At 33.4% G+C, this 15,596-nt stretch overlaps 1 protein-coding gene across 1 annotated transcript in view; it reads left to right on the top strand.

Annotated features, from left to right (window-relative positions):
• The first annotated feature begins 4,041 nt into the window (after positions 1-4,041).
• Positions 4,042-15,596, top strand: part of LOC149075417 (SAM and SH3 domain-containing protein 1-like) — a 315,786-nt gene continuing 304,231 nt past the window's right edge. The window contains exon 1 of the mRNA XM_089242704.1: positions 4,042-4,633. Coding sequence (XP_089098830.1) covers positions 4,193-4,633 — 441 coding nt within the window. The 5' untranslated portion in view covers positions 4,042-4,192. The remainder of the gene's footprint in view (positions 4,634-15,596) is intronic.

The following is a 15,596-nucleotide window of genomic DNA, read 5'->3' as shown; positions in this document are numbered from 1 at the left end:
GAAGAAACTTTTTATCGAATCAAACCGATCATTCTACTTGCTATTTTGACAACCGCGGAACAATGTTCCGAAAACCTAAGAAGCTCGTCAATGAATACTAAAGGTAAAAAAATCGATAGAACATTCAATCGTTAAAAAAAAAGTAATTGCGTTATATGAATATTTTTCTAGGTAATGTGCATACACACATATGTAGCTTTTGAGAGAAAATGTTTTCTTGCTAAGTTTTAAAAAATTTAACTTTTATCCTAAGTTATGAGTTTTCAGACGGCAGAGAGAGAGAGAGAGAGAGAGAGAGAGAGTTGATTGAAAACTCGGTAAATATCTCAACGGCATAACTTATTCTTCCAAATTATAATCAATATCGGTTTCGATTTAGTATAAGATAATTGGACTATCTACTCAACTTAGGAATGAAATAAGATTTTTTCGGGAGTAAAAAAAAATTGACAAAATTTTAAAATCTTAGTTCGTATGTAAAGAAAGAATTTTCGGATGGAGATTGAATATGGAATCTTGCAATCTTTCATCGATAGATGACTTTGAAGTCAAGAATTTGGTCAGAAAAAAATGTATATGCTATCACAAAATGTTTTACATATTTTTATATTACATCACATTTCTAAAAATTAACAAAAAAAAAAAAAGTACGGCTGGAGTAATTGTGACAGCTCAATGTGGTATTTCTTTCAAAACGAGCACAATTCCGATCTACCGTCATTGAAAATTTACTACAGAGTGAGTTGTTCAGGAATAAGTGGGTATTTAACATCCTGTGAGAATTTTTAATCCTACCATCTAGGTGTTCACTATATGCTCAAAGTGTCCTAGCTAGATATGAGATCTCAATCGAAAAATCAAATCTAATGGAAGAAATGTTTCTTATACATTTGTGATAATCTATCCATCAAAGATTTTGCGTCATAGATTCAGGTGAAACATGGTTTTATTCCCAATTCTGAATACCACATAAAATAAGCATCTGATTAACTTTAACCATGTTTCTTTCCTAGTTAATTAGATCAGTGATTTTCAATTTGTTGTACTCGATCTTCTGAGATGAATTTCGAATTCTGTTTTGAGGAGAGCGAAAAATAATCGTTAATGGTGGGAAAAACAAGTAAAAAATAACTATTCAAAACGCTAGTTATAGCAAGATATATACTGGGATACGCAAGTCACATACGGATTCCCAAAGGGTACTTGAAGCTTGAAATTTCGAAAATTGTAGCATGAATCGATGAATGATGAAAATTTCTAATTCTTTAGAAATACCATTCGAAGTGCAATTTTCTCAATACGGTGGAGTCTCATGAGAACATCGTGAAGATGTGGTTATTCTGATCCACAACCATTTCTAATTCAAATAATTTCCCTTCATTCACTGAATATTTGGAAATCATCAAGACAACATTTTATTCAAAACACTGTCCTTCATGTGAAAAGTTGCACAATCAAAAACTTATCAAGAGGTAAGGAAAGTGTACAGTATTTATGAATAATAATGTAGATAATCATTTCGGGCCATTAAAATTTATTCGGTGTGATAATGATTGACAAACATTAAAATTGATAACTTTGAAGGTTAAGGGTAACTATTGGATCTTAAAAAAAATTATTATGATTTTCCCATCTATTAAAATCCCTTAGTGTCAAGCATTTTAATGTCAGTATACTATTATTTCTTCCTTAATCACATCTCTCTTCGAGATAAGGCCTCTAATTCGTCTAAATAATTCATCAGGTAATTAACCTCAAAGTAAAAACAATCAAAGATTATGATAATGCTTTAAGGTAAAAAGAAGTATTAAAAAATGAAATAAAAGAAAGGATTCAAAAAATCTCTTCCACAACAATTTAATTATTTTCTTGAATAATATATAAATTTAGATAAGCAATGTGATACTTTTAGAACGATACAATTACTCGAAACAATTATTTCTCTAACAGTTGTACTTGTTATCGTTTAATAAGAAATATTAAAGTCAGCCAATTTATTTTTAGGGAGAATAATGAGTTTTGACGATGAAAAACAATTTTATATAAATACTTTTAAATCGCTTAAAGTCATTAAATGCTCGAAGTTTCAGGAAAGTCTTTGATGGCAAATAATCCTTAAAAGGGTACTTAATGCTTGAAATTTCGAAAATCATAGGTTGGACCGATGAATGATGAAAATTTCTGATTCTCTTCAGAAATACTCTTCAAAGTACAATTTTTTAAATATGGAGGGGTCTTATGAGAACATCGTGAGGATCTCATTTTTCTGATCATCAACCATTCATTTAAATAAGTTCTTATTTATCGACTATTTAGAAATCACCAAGATAACATATAACATTCTATCTAACATACTCTTCCCTACCCAAGGGACAATTCGTAAAAACTTATCAAGAGCTAAGGAAAATGTGTTGCGTTCATAAATAATAATAATCATTGACAGTCATTAAAAGATTATTGGGTTTGATCATGAGCTGAATGCTAATTATCCGATCTTAAAAAGATATTATTTTCCCGTTCATTAACACTCATGACAAGTGTTTTTATATCGTTTTCTCTTTAATCACACCTCTCTTCGAGATAGGACGTGACACAGAAAATACATAATTAATTTAAAGTAAAAAAAAATCAAAGATTATAATAATTGTTTAAGCTAAAAAAATCTTTAAAAATAAAAAACTAAAAACAATTTAAATCTTCAACAACAATTTAATATTATCTTTAAACAAAATATAAATTAAGATGAATAATGTAATGATATCTTTTATAAAAACAATGCAATCACACGAAATAATTGTCTCTAACAGTTGTATTTATTAGTTTTAATAAAAAATATTTAAGTCGAACAAATTCTATTTCATTTTTAGGAAGAATAATGAGTCCGACATTGAAAAAGAAATTGATATAATTTTTTTTTTAATCGCTTAGTCAACAAAAGCTCGACGTTGCAGAAAAGTCTTAATCTTCCCAAATAGTCAATAATCCTCCCAAAGGGTACTTGAAACTTGAAATTTCTGAAATAATAGGTTAAATCGAGGAATGATGAAAATTTCTAATTCTTTAGAAACGGTTTTCGAAGTTTTTTGAACTTAATGATAATTATCAGATCTTAAAAGAAAAGAACAATATCATTTTCTCATTTATTAACTTTTACTGATAAGCGTTTTTACGTTATTTTAATATTGTTTCTTCCTTAATCACATTTGTCTTCGCGATAAGACATATAAAATCGAAAATACATAATTTATCAGGTAACTTTAAAATAAAATAATTAACTTTAAAACAAAATAATTAACTTTAAAACAAAATAATTAACTTTAAAATAAAAGCAATTAAAGATTAAAATAATTGTTTCAAATAGAAAAAACTTAATTAAACATAAAAAAATTGGTATCTTCAAATAAAACATAAGAAATATAATGATAGCTTTTAGAACAATGCAATCGTTCGAAACAATTGTTTCTCTGTAACAGTAATATTATTTTCAATAAGAAATATTAAAGTCGTACGAATTTTCTTCTCTTTTGGGAAAAATAATGAGTCTGACATTGAAAAAAAAAATTGATATAAATTTTTTAAATCGCTTAAAGTCATCAAAAGCTCGACGTTGCAGAAAAGTCTTTAATGGTTAATAAGCCATTACCAGGCTCCTAATCTTTTTTTTTTCTTTTCGCTTATACTGTCACCTTTATTCCTTGTCATTTTTTTTTTCATTCTCGAGTCTCTCCGGAAGGGCAATTTGTGAGTTTTGAAAAACTACCATCTGTCAGGAGAAGGGCCACGGCGCGTGGTAGAAATCGCGCTCACACACCATACAAGTGAGTGAGTTTTTTTTTTAGTCTCGTGTTCACCTCCTTCCCACTTCTAATCGACAACTCATTGTTCAAGGGCCCACCTCTTCTCCTCTCTGTTATCCGATATTATTCGAAAACTGCGCATGCGTTTGAATCATGCGCGTGTGTTGTTGATCATGGTGGTGGTGGTACCGGTGAGGGGAACTTGTGCTCAGAAATCGGCAACTCTCAGTGAGTAAGAGCCGAACCTCACTTGTTTAGTTGTGTATCTCTCAGTCGTGTGACTAAAGCACGCGGCATAAGAGTCAAACTAAGTTCTGCATGTCAACTCTACCGGCGAGATTAATGCTGAACGAAATATAAGTGAAAGAATAATAAAATAAAAAAATAAAAAAACCATGAGCGACACTAACATTGTCAGCGAGTGGCTCAAATGCCTCGGTTTAGAGTGCTATTACGAAAAGTTCGTAGACAACGGATATGATGATTTAGAAATGTGTAAACAGATCGGTGAACCGGATCTAGACGCTATCGGTGTTAATAACCAAGTTCATAGGAATATAATAAACAAAGCCGTAAAAACTTTACTCGAACAAGGTGGAACTTCGGTTTATATCAGTATCGAGGAGTTTAGTAAGTTGGCCGACTGTGAACTGAAGTCGTCGTCTAAGTCTAAAGACAAGAAATCCAAGTTTTCATCTGCTAGATATTCTTCGGATTCGAAGTGTTCGGATCCCCAATCAACGGATTCTAACCTCTTTTTAGATTTAGAGAGGGCTGTTTTACAAATTCTAGATTCTAAAGGTTTATGTTTATACGATGGAGCGTGTCCAACACAGGTAAGTTAGAAAACTAATTATTACTTGAAACTTTTCTTTTGCAATTTTTATTATGTTTGAAGACTATGACAATGATTAATAATAAGATATTCATAGTTGTATTTATAAGAGGAAACAGGCTTGCCTTTTTGAAGCATTTAATGTTTAGTGACTATAGGTACTTTTCACAAAATTTATTGTGTTTGAAAGAAAAAGTGATTAAATGTATTTTTTTCCCTAAAAGATAACATACAAAAATATAGTCAGTTTCCTGAAGGTGATTCAAACGAAAATTCAAGATAAACAACGAAAAAGTGCAACTCCTAATCAAGATATTTTATAACAGGAGTATTTATTAAAAGCCTTTTTATTTTTGGTTTTATGACGTTCGAAAGTTTGAGCTCATACTCAATGTTCATCCAACGCTAATAGCTGGCATCTTGAGAAGATATTAAAAATTGTGTTATCGTAACATGTAATTTTACATGAGCCATCTCAAAATTTTTTTTAATGTTCTTAATTTTCCAAGAGGCTACTATTGTTGGAAAAACCTTAAAAATTTCAAAAATCCTTTCAGATAGAAAAAATCGTCTTTCAATTGACGACGACAACGAAAGCCTTTTCAAAAACTATGACAAGTGTAAAAATATTTCTATTTGTTCGAGTTTTTGGTGATTGGGAATGTATTTGGATAAGTTTTTCCTCTTATAACCAACTCTTAAACTATTTGTATTTATACAAAATCATAAAAATACGAGTAGCTAATAAATATTTCGTATTTACATGAAAAAAAATGGAAAGTCAGCTAAGAAGAAAATAAAATTATTTCATTAAATCACAATCTCTCGTTTATGAAAAACCATAGAAACACTCAAAATTTCACACAAATTTCAAAAAATATTGTTTTTTTTAAATTCGATTGATTGTATTCTTGTATTCATTCCACCGTGTTTATTCTGCAGTGAAAAAGAGGGTCGAGGAGAGCATTGAAAACAATTCTTTTCTTGATGATAATAGTAGAAAAATACTTGAATAATCGTATTGGAACGAGAATTCCATTTTTCTTCGCTAAATTTCAAATCATGCTTTAATCAAAGATGATTAATAATGCTTTAAATCTTTGAGTGCTTCATCCGATGAAATTATTGATGTTTCTTATCGAAAATTTTAGCCGGAAACGTAGCAGGTGTAAAATAAAACTTCGCTAAAATATCATATCTAATAATTCATCTGGAGTCTGTGGGACTCGGTGATTCATTAGAAACCTTTTAGCAAGTTATTAGTCATATATTAAAGGCAAAAGGCGACGTGGCGAGAACAATTATTGCAAAAATAGACAGTGCCAATTTGTGTAACTCTATACTTATTTATTTTAATTTATTCTATGTTTTGGTAAGAAAGGAATGTATTTGGATAATTTTTTCTTCTTTTAACTCCCTTAAGCTATCAGTACTTATGAAAAGCCATAAAAATACGAGAGATCTATCAATATTTCATACTCACGCAAAAAAAAAAAAAAAAAAAATCATTATAAGTCAGCTACAAAGGAAATAAAATTAGTTTATGAAAATCGAAATCTTTCGTTTATGAAGCCATAGAACAATTGGCTTTTTAAAAAATATTGTTTTTTTTTATTCTATTCATTGTATTCATTCCGCCAGGCTTATTCTACAAAGCGAAAAAGAAGAGGAGGAGAGCATTGAAAAATTATTTTCTGATGATAATAGCAGAAAAAAAACTTGGATAATGGTACTGGAATGGGAATTCCATTTGTTGTTGCTGTTGAATTTCAAATAGTAATGCTTCGACTAAAGACCACGGTTGACGAGTTTTATTTTTCATCAAGTTGGGAATTGTTCAGCAAATTATTAGTCACATATTAAAGGAAAAAGGTTACGTGGCGGGAACAATTATTGCAAAAATAGACAGTGCTAATTTGTGTAACTTCACATTTACTAAAACCGATATCATTTTATGTAGATATCAGGCACAAATAAATTAAAACTAGGAAGAAGAAATGAAAATGACCTTTTCTACAAATTAATTTTCTAACTTCGTTCGTACGATGTGGAACGAAATTTTTCGATTTATCGAACTTTAGACATCTGAAAAACTGCGAGTCCTTATTCGGTGCATTAACTACTACCACTTAACCGTACATGCACTTCGTACACATTCCTCTGCGGAATTCCTAATGAATCGATACATGCCGGAAAGTTTCCTCTGTGCGTGTGTGGCTCCTAGCATATTTATGTTCCCAAAAATGTGTTTGTTTCGTGTTCTTACTGGTGCTGCTATCTGTTTTCCTTATCTTGAAATTCGATGTGATCGCAGTCCCAACTAATACAGTAGCAATTGCACCAGGTATGCATAATTTTGAATAAAATACTGTGAAAATAAGTAAAAACTTTTTTAAAATTAAATTAATGTTTCTTTTTTTTAATTTTTAAAGAAATAAAATTAGAAGCAATAATTGTAAAAAAGATGAAATTAAGTTAAAAATTCATAAAATTAAGTTGCATTATAATCATAATTTAGAGAGAGATAGATGGCTTTTTCTCAGCAATATATCAAGGAAACATTTTATTTTCCGGATATTATGCTGAGGTGAACTCGGAAAGAAAAGTCATCTATAGGGACCAGCATGCTTGCCCGGTATGCAAGAGGGCCTGGGTTCGAGTCTCGGCGGAGACAAGATGGCTTTTCTTTCCGAGTTCACCTCAGCATAATATTCAGTAATATCCAGTTTCTGTAATATATTCTGTAATATCCAGAAAATAAAATGTTTCGTTGATAATAATAATTGTCTCTTTTTTTTTGGGTCATAAATACTTGAATTTTTAAAGATTTCGTAAAAAAGAAAGGTCATAAAAATTGTGTGTTCATGTTATCATAATGGTCAAGAAAAGACTGTCGTGAAATGCAATTTATTATCTCATCTAAGACGAAATTTTACGACGGGATATTATCAGCATTACAAAACGTGGACTTTGTTAGTGATTTCACTGCAATAATACCTTTAGTGCAACAAAAACAACTGAAAGGTATAAGTGATTGTGTGTATCGGAGCGTGTGTAGCAACCTTTCTGCACCTAAAGATCTGTAATATGCCTGAAGCAGCATGAGAGGGAATGACCATATATGCCGTAACATATTGGACATTCTCTTTTTTTCACGTGTTTTTGGCCGTTTCACGACGTCCTTTATTCAATTCTCTCGTTTTGAAAGAATTTATAATCTTTCTCTAAAATCGTGGATGGAGATGGTGTTCATAACATTATAAATTATATTATGATAATTATGCTTATAATTTATAGATACTCAGCACATATATTTGTATGGCTCAACCTTTTTTTCATGAACCACTTTTTCAATTCAATGAAATTTCAAGTAGGCACTTTTCCTACTCATCGGTGATTTTGCAGCAACACTTGGTGGGTTGGCCTATACATTAAGAATGCACTGGTTACGGCAACGTTTTTGGTGAAAATTGGCAATGTATTTTTTTTTTGCTGTATCACAATTTTCAGAATTTATTTTAATGAAATATGGGGTCACTTTAATTACGATGAATTTTTTCCCCTGTGAAATATATTTTTGTTTACTGCAATTTGGAGCAACACTCCCAATTGCTTTAATTTTAGCAATCGCTGGCAATTTTTTTTTGAAACTGCATTTTTAGGCTACAATTAGTATTTAAGATCGCATTTTTTTCAGTAAGATATGTGGTTTAAGGTCAAATTTTTTATTAGTGCCGTAACCCATAAGGTTTTACTAACACAATTGCAACAAATGGATATTATTTCATTCAATTTGGAATAAGTTTATCCATATTTCCAATGGGTGACTGAATGAGCAAGCAATCAGGTGAGTCAGTGACTGCATGAGTGACCGAGGGAGTGGGCGATTGAGCGGGTAGTGACTGTGTGACGGGATTCTTATAACCTTTTTCCAACACGACCCAAAATCTCCAACACCCCTAACTTCGCGACTCATGGCTCTATTTCGGATGAAAAAAATGCTTAATAAACATTAATTATTAACAAAATGTTTGTTTTGATATGTGACCCATCTTAGAAGCTGTTGCAACCTCAACTTGGGTTGTGACAAATAGGTTAAGAACCCCCGCTATATGAGCACTTCACCCAGAGTTTGACAAATTGAAGGCAGCACTATAACAAGCATTGCACAGAAACAAACTTCACGTTAGATTCATCCCACATACACGCATATTTTCCACCATGAGGTCTATGTCCTCTTCGACCACATGCCTAAATTTCTTCATTGAGGCAGAGCGGTGGGCCATGATTTGGGTAGGAGGGGGAATGACTGTGTATGAGTGAGTGGGTGAGTGTACGAAGGAACGAATGAGTGACAGTGACAGTATGACTGAATGAAGGAATGAGCCGCTGTGCGATCGTGTGGGCATCGTATTGGACCCGCATCCTGAGGATCCAGGTTCGAACCCCGTTGACGGCACAGTGGTGGTCGATAAAGCTGGTTTTCTGCAGTTTTCCAGCTTTGACGCGCTAATGCGAACCGGTCTCCCATTTGAAAAAGTCTCTCTGCAGAGAGCAGGCAGATCCACAACACGATACTGACATAACATGAAAATTCAAGCTTTTCCATCTTTACTTCAGAAAATAGAAGACAAATTGCAGCATGAACACGAAACAAGCGCAACTTTACAACATACATGTGTTAGGGCCATACATTCACTCAGAACACATATTCCGACATGTGCCGATTCTTTAGAAATTCCAAAGAGGAATGTGTACGAGTTGCATGTACACGGTTAAGTAGTAGTAATATGAATGAATGAACAAGTGGGTGATTTACGAAGTGAACGAGTGACCGTATGAGTGACTCACTCACTCACTAAATAGCTCATTTGCTCACGTTACCGCAGTTTAGGCGGAAGTGCCTCGCTATTTTCTCCGTTGCAGAAACAAAAAGACTAAAAATGATTTAATTTACTGTTTTTACTAGAATTTATTGATGGATAATTTCGTGAAAGTGAATTTTATTCATTTTGTAACGATGCAAATAATATTTCCAATCAATAAACATTTTGACTGATAAAATACAACATCGCTCTTTCATAATATTTTTATGAAATTTTATCCCAATTATACTATTTTGAATTGACTCGTCTTCATCGTTCTATTATAAATTATTTCGCTTTAGTAACGGCATTGAATTTGTGATGAAATGCCTGAATTTGCCCATAAGATTTAAACGATAATATTACTTACGCTTCTGGGGGAATAATTGAAATCGTGTTTACGGGAACTCAGGTATTCACAATACGCCTCATTCCTCTGAGGAACCAGCTAATTAATTGGTTCTGAACCTTTAACTAATTGGTACACACCGTTAAATGTATACGTGTCTCCACTAATGCCTTAGATGTGCATGTTATGTATTCGAAGTACCACTACTGAGAACAGTATGTGGACCTCGTAAACATTCGTCTGCGGAATTTCTAACAAATTGGTGCATACTTGAAAAGTGTTATGTGCGCGTGTGTATGCGTAGCTATAACATATTTGATTTACGGTGTGTAAATTCACCGCGAGAAAATCCACCGACAATAATTAACTGCCACGAAATGTACTAATAGGAAAATCCATTGAGAAATAATTCAGCGGTAACAGTTAGTCACAAGTGACTGAGTGATCGAGTGATTGAGTGAGTGAATATGTGAGCGAGTTGTGAGTTGGTGAATGAGCTAGCGAAAAAGTTAGCGAGTGAGTGACCGAGTGGGTAACTTTGTAAGTGGTCGAGTGAGTAATCGTATGAGTGACCGTATGAATGATCAAGTGATTGGATCAGTTGCAAATTGAGTTAGAGAGCTTATAAATGTGATCAAATGATTGGATGAGTTGAACATTGAGTGTGTGACTGTATGTGTGACCAAGTAAGTGGGTAAATGAGCAATTGAGTAACAGTATGAGTGAACCGGTGAATATCAGGTAATGACCAAGTAACTAAGCGTTTGAGTGAGTCACTCAGTGACCATATGAGTAACCAAGTGAGTGGGTAGGTGAGTGAGTGATTGAATGACAGCATGAATGAACGAGTGAGTGGATGAGTTACCAAGTAAGCGAGTTATTCTCACTCACTAGCTCATTCGCTCTCTTCTCACTCACTAACTAGCACATTCGCTCTCTTCTCACTCACTAACTAGCACATTCGCTCTCTTCTCACTCACTAACTAGCACATTCGCTTCCCCGCTCACTCACTCGCTCTTCTGCCCACTGAAAAACTCTTTGATAACTCTCTGATTCACTTGATCAATCACTCACTGGTTCATTCACCTGCTCATCCACTGACTGATTATGTCACTTTGTCAAGGTTTTCAACAGTTGGCTGACGCGAAGAAAAGAAAAGAAAAGGAAATTCAGGAAAGAAAGAAAATTCAACTGCCCTTGAGGGGTATCGAACCCAGGTCCTCTCACTTGCCAGGTGAGCGCTCTAGACCACTAGACATTAGACTACCTAACTCAAAGGATGATGTCACTTCTCGCTATCCATACGAAGGTCGTATATCGAAGAGTGGCATCATCCTAGAATAATTTGCCATCTGGTGACAGCGTCAGCAATTGTGAGCTCCCGCCGGAGTTAGGTCAACACCATGTATAAACAGAAGGCCTCCGCGCGAAGATCGTGATGTCAATGAAGAAGGTCATCTCACCTATAGCCATTGGATAAGCTACAAAAAAGGGTAAAGATGGTTGGCCTGCTACATCCAATGACTATAGGTGAGATGACCTTCTTCAGTGACGTCAAGAGCTTCACGTGGAGTCTCTTCTGCTATAAAGGGTGTTGATTAGGCCCATCTATTTACGGTCCCGTTCAGTGCACACGAGCTCCAAGAAGAGATTGAGGTTCGTTGTCTGGTCTAGTTGTCTGACGTGCTTATCCAGTAATTGAGAGGACTTGGGTTCGATTCCCCGAAACGACAGTTGAACTTTCTTTCTTTCCTGAATTTATCTTCGCATCAGCCAGATCTTGAAAAACTTGGTAAGGATAGCGAAGAATGACAATCATCATCAACAATTGTTTGATGATGAATTTTCCTAATGGTGCGTTGTGTCACGTCGGTGAATTCTATTAGTGGTAAATTTTCCTTTCGGTGAACTGAGTGGCGGTGGATTGTTGTCGGTGAATTTTCCGCACACACACACACACATCAACGTATTTATGTTGTCAGAGTTATGGGAGCTTCATTTAATTGGCGTCATCTATCTTTCATACTGGAAGTGCAAATGATGGGTGCCTTAATTTTTTGTGTACTATAAGTGTCGTGTTGAAGTTCTGCCTGGTGTCATGTAAAGACTTTCCATACTATTTCATCATCATCGACATCCATTTTCAATCCACTGCTGGATGAAGGTCTCCTCTAAATTTTTCCATTTTGCTCTGTCTGATGCCTTAGCCATCCAGTTGACTCCTGCCACACACACACACTTTCCTGATATCGTCATACCATCTTGCGTGGGGACGCCTTCTTGGACGTTTAACACCACGGGGGTACCACTCTAGAATACTTGTGGCTCATCTGTTGTCCCGTCTTCTTGAACTATGTCTAGCCCATTTCCATTATAGACGTTTAATTCTTTCCATGATATCGTATTCCTTTGTGTGGTTCCTTATTCAAGTGATTCGTTTTCTGTCTCTTCTTGTGATGCCTGGCATATATCTTTCCATACTCCTTTGTGTTGTCTGTAGCCTCTGTATCGTCTTGCTTGTCAGTGTCCATGTTTCAGCTCCATAGGTCAGTGCTGCTATCAGTGCATACTATTTATGAATCTATATTTCCAAACTTTATGGTCGGCAATCCAGAAAAATGAAAAATTCAATAATTTTATTGCGAAAGTTATAAAAAAAACGCGTTGATTAATTGGTGAGGGATCTTTTGCTATTTAAGGTTATTTTATCTTGATAATTTTTCCAAAACGAATTTGATCTTATTGCTTAGTAGAAAAATTCGCAAGCAGGTATTAATCTCTCTTCTATATATAGCATTCAACTTTGCGCTGAAAATTGAAATATTCAATAGCACTTATAAAAAAGAAAAAACCGGGAGCGGTAGCCCGGTCGATACGATGCTCGCCTAAAGTACAAAGGGTGTTTAGAGGTGTCGCGAGTTCGATACCCGGTTCGTCCTTGTCAGAAAACTTTCCTGACACAGGGGTACAACAAAAAACGGCGACTTGTCCGCAGCAAAAAATTGCTACCGCAGGGAGTCCACCACCGAAGGGTTAGCGCACCAACCTCTCGATGAGTATAAAAAACAAGCCTGGCGTTCGGAATCGGCAATAAATAGTAGGTCCCGGTCTAATTAGCCCTCGTGTGCAGAAAAATGACCGTGGTGTGACATAAATGATCGGATGAAAATTGAGTTTCGTAACATATTTTTGTGTGAGAAGATATATTGAAACTAAAAATCTCCTGCAGACTCATATGCATATAATACAATACAAAATATATCTTAACAATGGAAATAGTCTTTCTCCTACACAGATATATTTACATTACACAAATTATTGTTGTTTTCCATTCACGATTTGAATAACAAACTCCCGTTAATAAATTCCTTTCACTGTAATTAGATTTTGAATTGAATGTGGGGGTCGATATACTAAAGCATAAATTTGAAAGAATAAATCTTGGCCAGATGAAAAATAAAGTCACCTGAAAAAAATTAATTAAAAAACATTGTATTTTTAATTATAAAGTTGCATTACCACATCAAAGAATAAAATTAAAATATCGATAATTATATTAAAAAGAGATTTCAAAATTCTAGATTTGATTAGCACTCTCCAATGAAATTAAGTGAAGTTGTTTGGAGAAATGGCAGTAACTAATTTCTAAAACAATTTAAAATGTTAACATAATAAGGGAATCGCTTTATTTAGAGAGCTTAATTTTGCGGAATCAGCATGAAATACCTGAATAATGAATGAAGAAAAACTGGATTTTTCATTTTACCTGGATTATATATTCATTTATAATACATCGCCTAGCAACTTTATTCATATATCTGGCGATTTCCTACCGATCGAGGCGGGTTGGAACTTATACATATGTTTTTTGAAAAAATTACTTTTTCTTCACCATTACAAAAAAAGCAAATTATTTTTATTACCGAATTTAAAGTCAATGTTTACACAAAACACTTAAAAATGCAACTAGTTTTCATGATAAATTTTTAAACTTTATCGAATGGGATACATAACAGAAGATGACGAGGGAAATATCAGAAAAGTATTTGAAAGAAAATTTTGTTAGGAATAAAAATAATTTGTTTAGACTACAATAAATACATATTAAAATGAAGAATATGTGCCTATTAAATATTATTTTAATAACACTACAAAAACACGTCATATCAAAAGAATATATATTCAAAACACATGTAAAAAAATTTTGCGAGATAAAGTATAAGATACAGTTAATAAGACAAAACTCCCATAAGAAATGGGAAAAAAAGAAATAATGAATAAGGAAGATAAACTCCCATTTAGAAATGGGAAAAAGAGGAATCTTCAAATCTTTACTAATTTTATATTAAAATAAAGTCAATTCAAAATAAAACTCTTCCATAAATTAAGTTCCAAAAAAAACGGATTGCACCATAACTTATATCCTTACTCAAATTAGTTTCCGTTCAAAAATTGTTTAGTTATCATTTCACTTTTTTGTCATTTTTTATTTTACATTCCCCTCCTTATCTTTTTCTGAAGTAAAATTACGAGAAGAGGCAAAACTCTCTAACTCAAATGTAGATAACAAAAATAATACAGACTTCTACGTCATTGAAAGCTTTTTAGCATGTAAGTATGCATAGGTGTCGCATTTTGAATTTTGAATCATTATTTTCTCGTAACATAAAATATGAAGAATGAGGAATTTATGATTATTTTATTGATATTCGACATTGTATTCGATATTATGGGTTCCAGTCACGTTATTGTTCCGAACAAAAATTATTATTTCGTTATTATTCCGCTAAGAAGAAAAATTGGAAAAATTCTTACAGCACATATCTTGACTGGATATAGGAAGAATTCCCTCTTTCTATATTGAATTTTAAACTTGAGAGAATTTCTTTATTGGTGATTGATGATCTTAATACAGAATAAGTTTTTGTGTTTCAATTCAAAATTTTATTTCATTATATAAACTAATTTTGTTATTACTATTTTATTAATTTTTACCATTATTTTATAATTTATTGTTATTTAATTTATCATTATTTAATTTTATTATAATTTCATTGCATTATTATTATTCCATTAAAAAATCCCCAAAAGCGACTAACTGGAATAGTTAGTGCCTGGAGATGAAGGAATAATAGTAAAAATATTAACGGATAACTAAAAGAATTAACTAATAGATGCGGAATCTATTATTTTAAATTCTACTGAATCACCTATTATGATATTCGTTTGGAAAAATTCGCTTTGGATATAAACTTATCGGTATGCAATTCCCAAAAATACAAAGATGTTCTTTGATACGGAATAGTTTAACATATTTAATTACACAGGGTGTTCTGTTAATGGACCGATAAACTCAGAGAGTTGTTAGTAGGCATCAAGAGGAACAAGAATTGTAATGGAACATGGTGTCGCAAACCACGTTGAGAGAGTGAAAATCGCGAAAAATAGATGCAGGTTTGGACGTCACGCTGGAACGACAAAAATTACAATAATAACTACAAAAAGTTTTATTTGATTAATTATTAGAAGAGTTGTTGTGGAAGTGGCGGCCGCTGACGTCATTGCACAGTCTGCAACGACGTAAAAACGATTCCCGGCCGCACTCGAAGATACCAGATATGCTTTTGATTTCCGTTTCGTCGTCCGCAGCGCGTGATACTATCCCAGAGCATGCGTTTCGCGACGTTGCTTACGTCAGATATGGTGAACGAATCCTCGAACGTATTCAGTGATCAACTGACATCCACCT

This window comes from Pholcus phalangioides, unplaced genomic scaffold (genome assembly GCF_987345545.1).
Source record: "Pholcus phalangioides strain wild (caught in Gottingen) unplaced genomic scaffold, Ppha-v1.0 ptg000015l_1, whole genome shotgun sequence".
Classification (NCBI taxonomy): domain Eukaryota; kingdom Metazoa; phylum Arthropoda; class Arachnida; order Araneae; family Pholcidae; genus Pholcus; species Pholcus phalangioides.
Note: the sequence above shows the minus strand (reverse complement) of the source record. Positions and strands in the feature narration are given on the sequence as shown.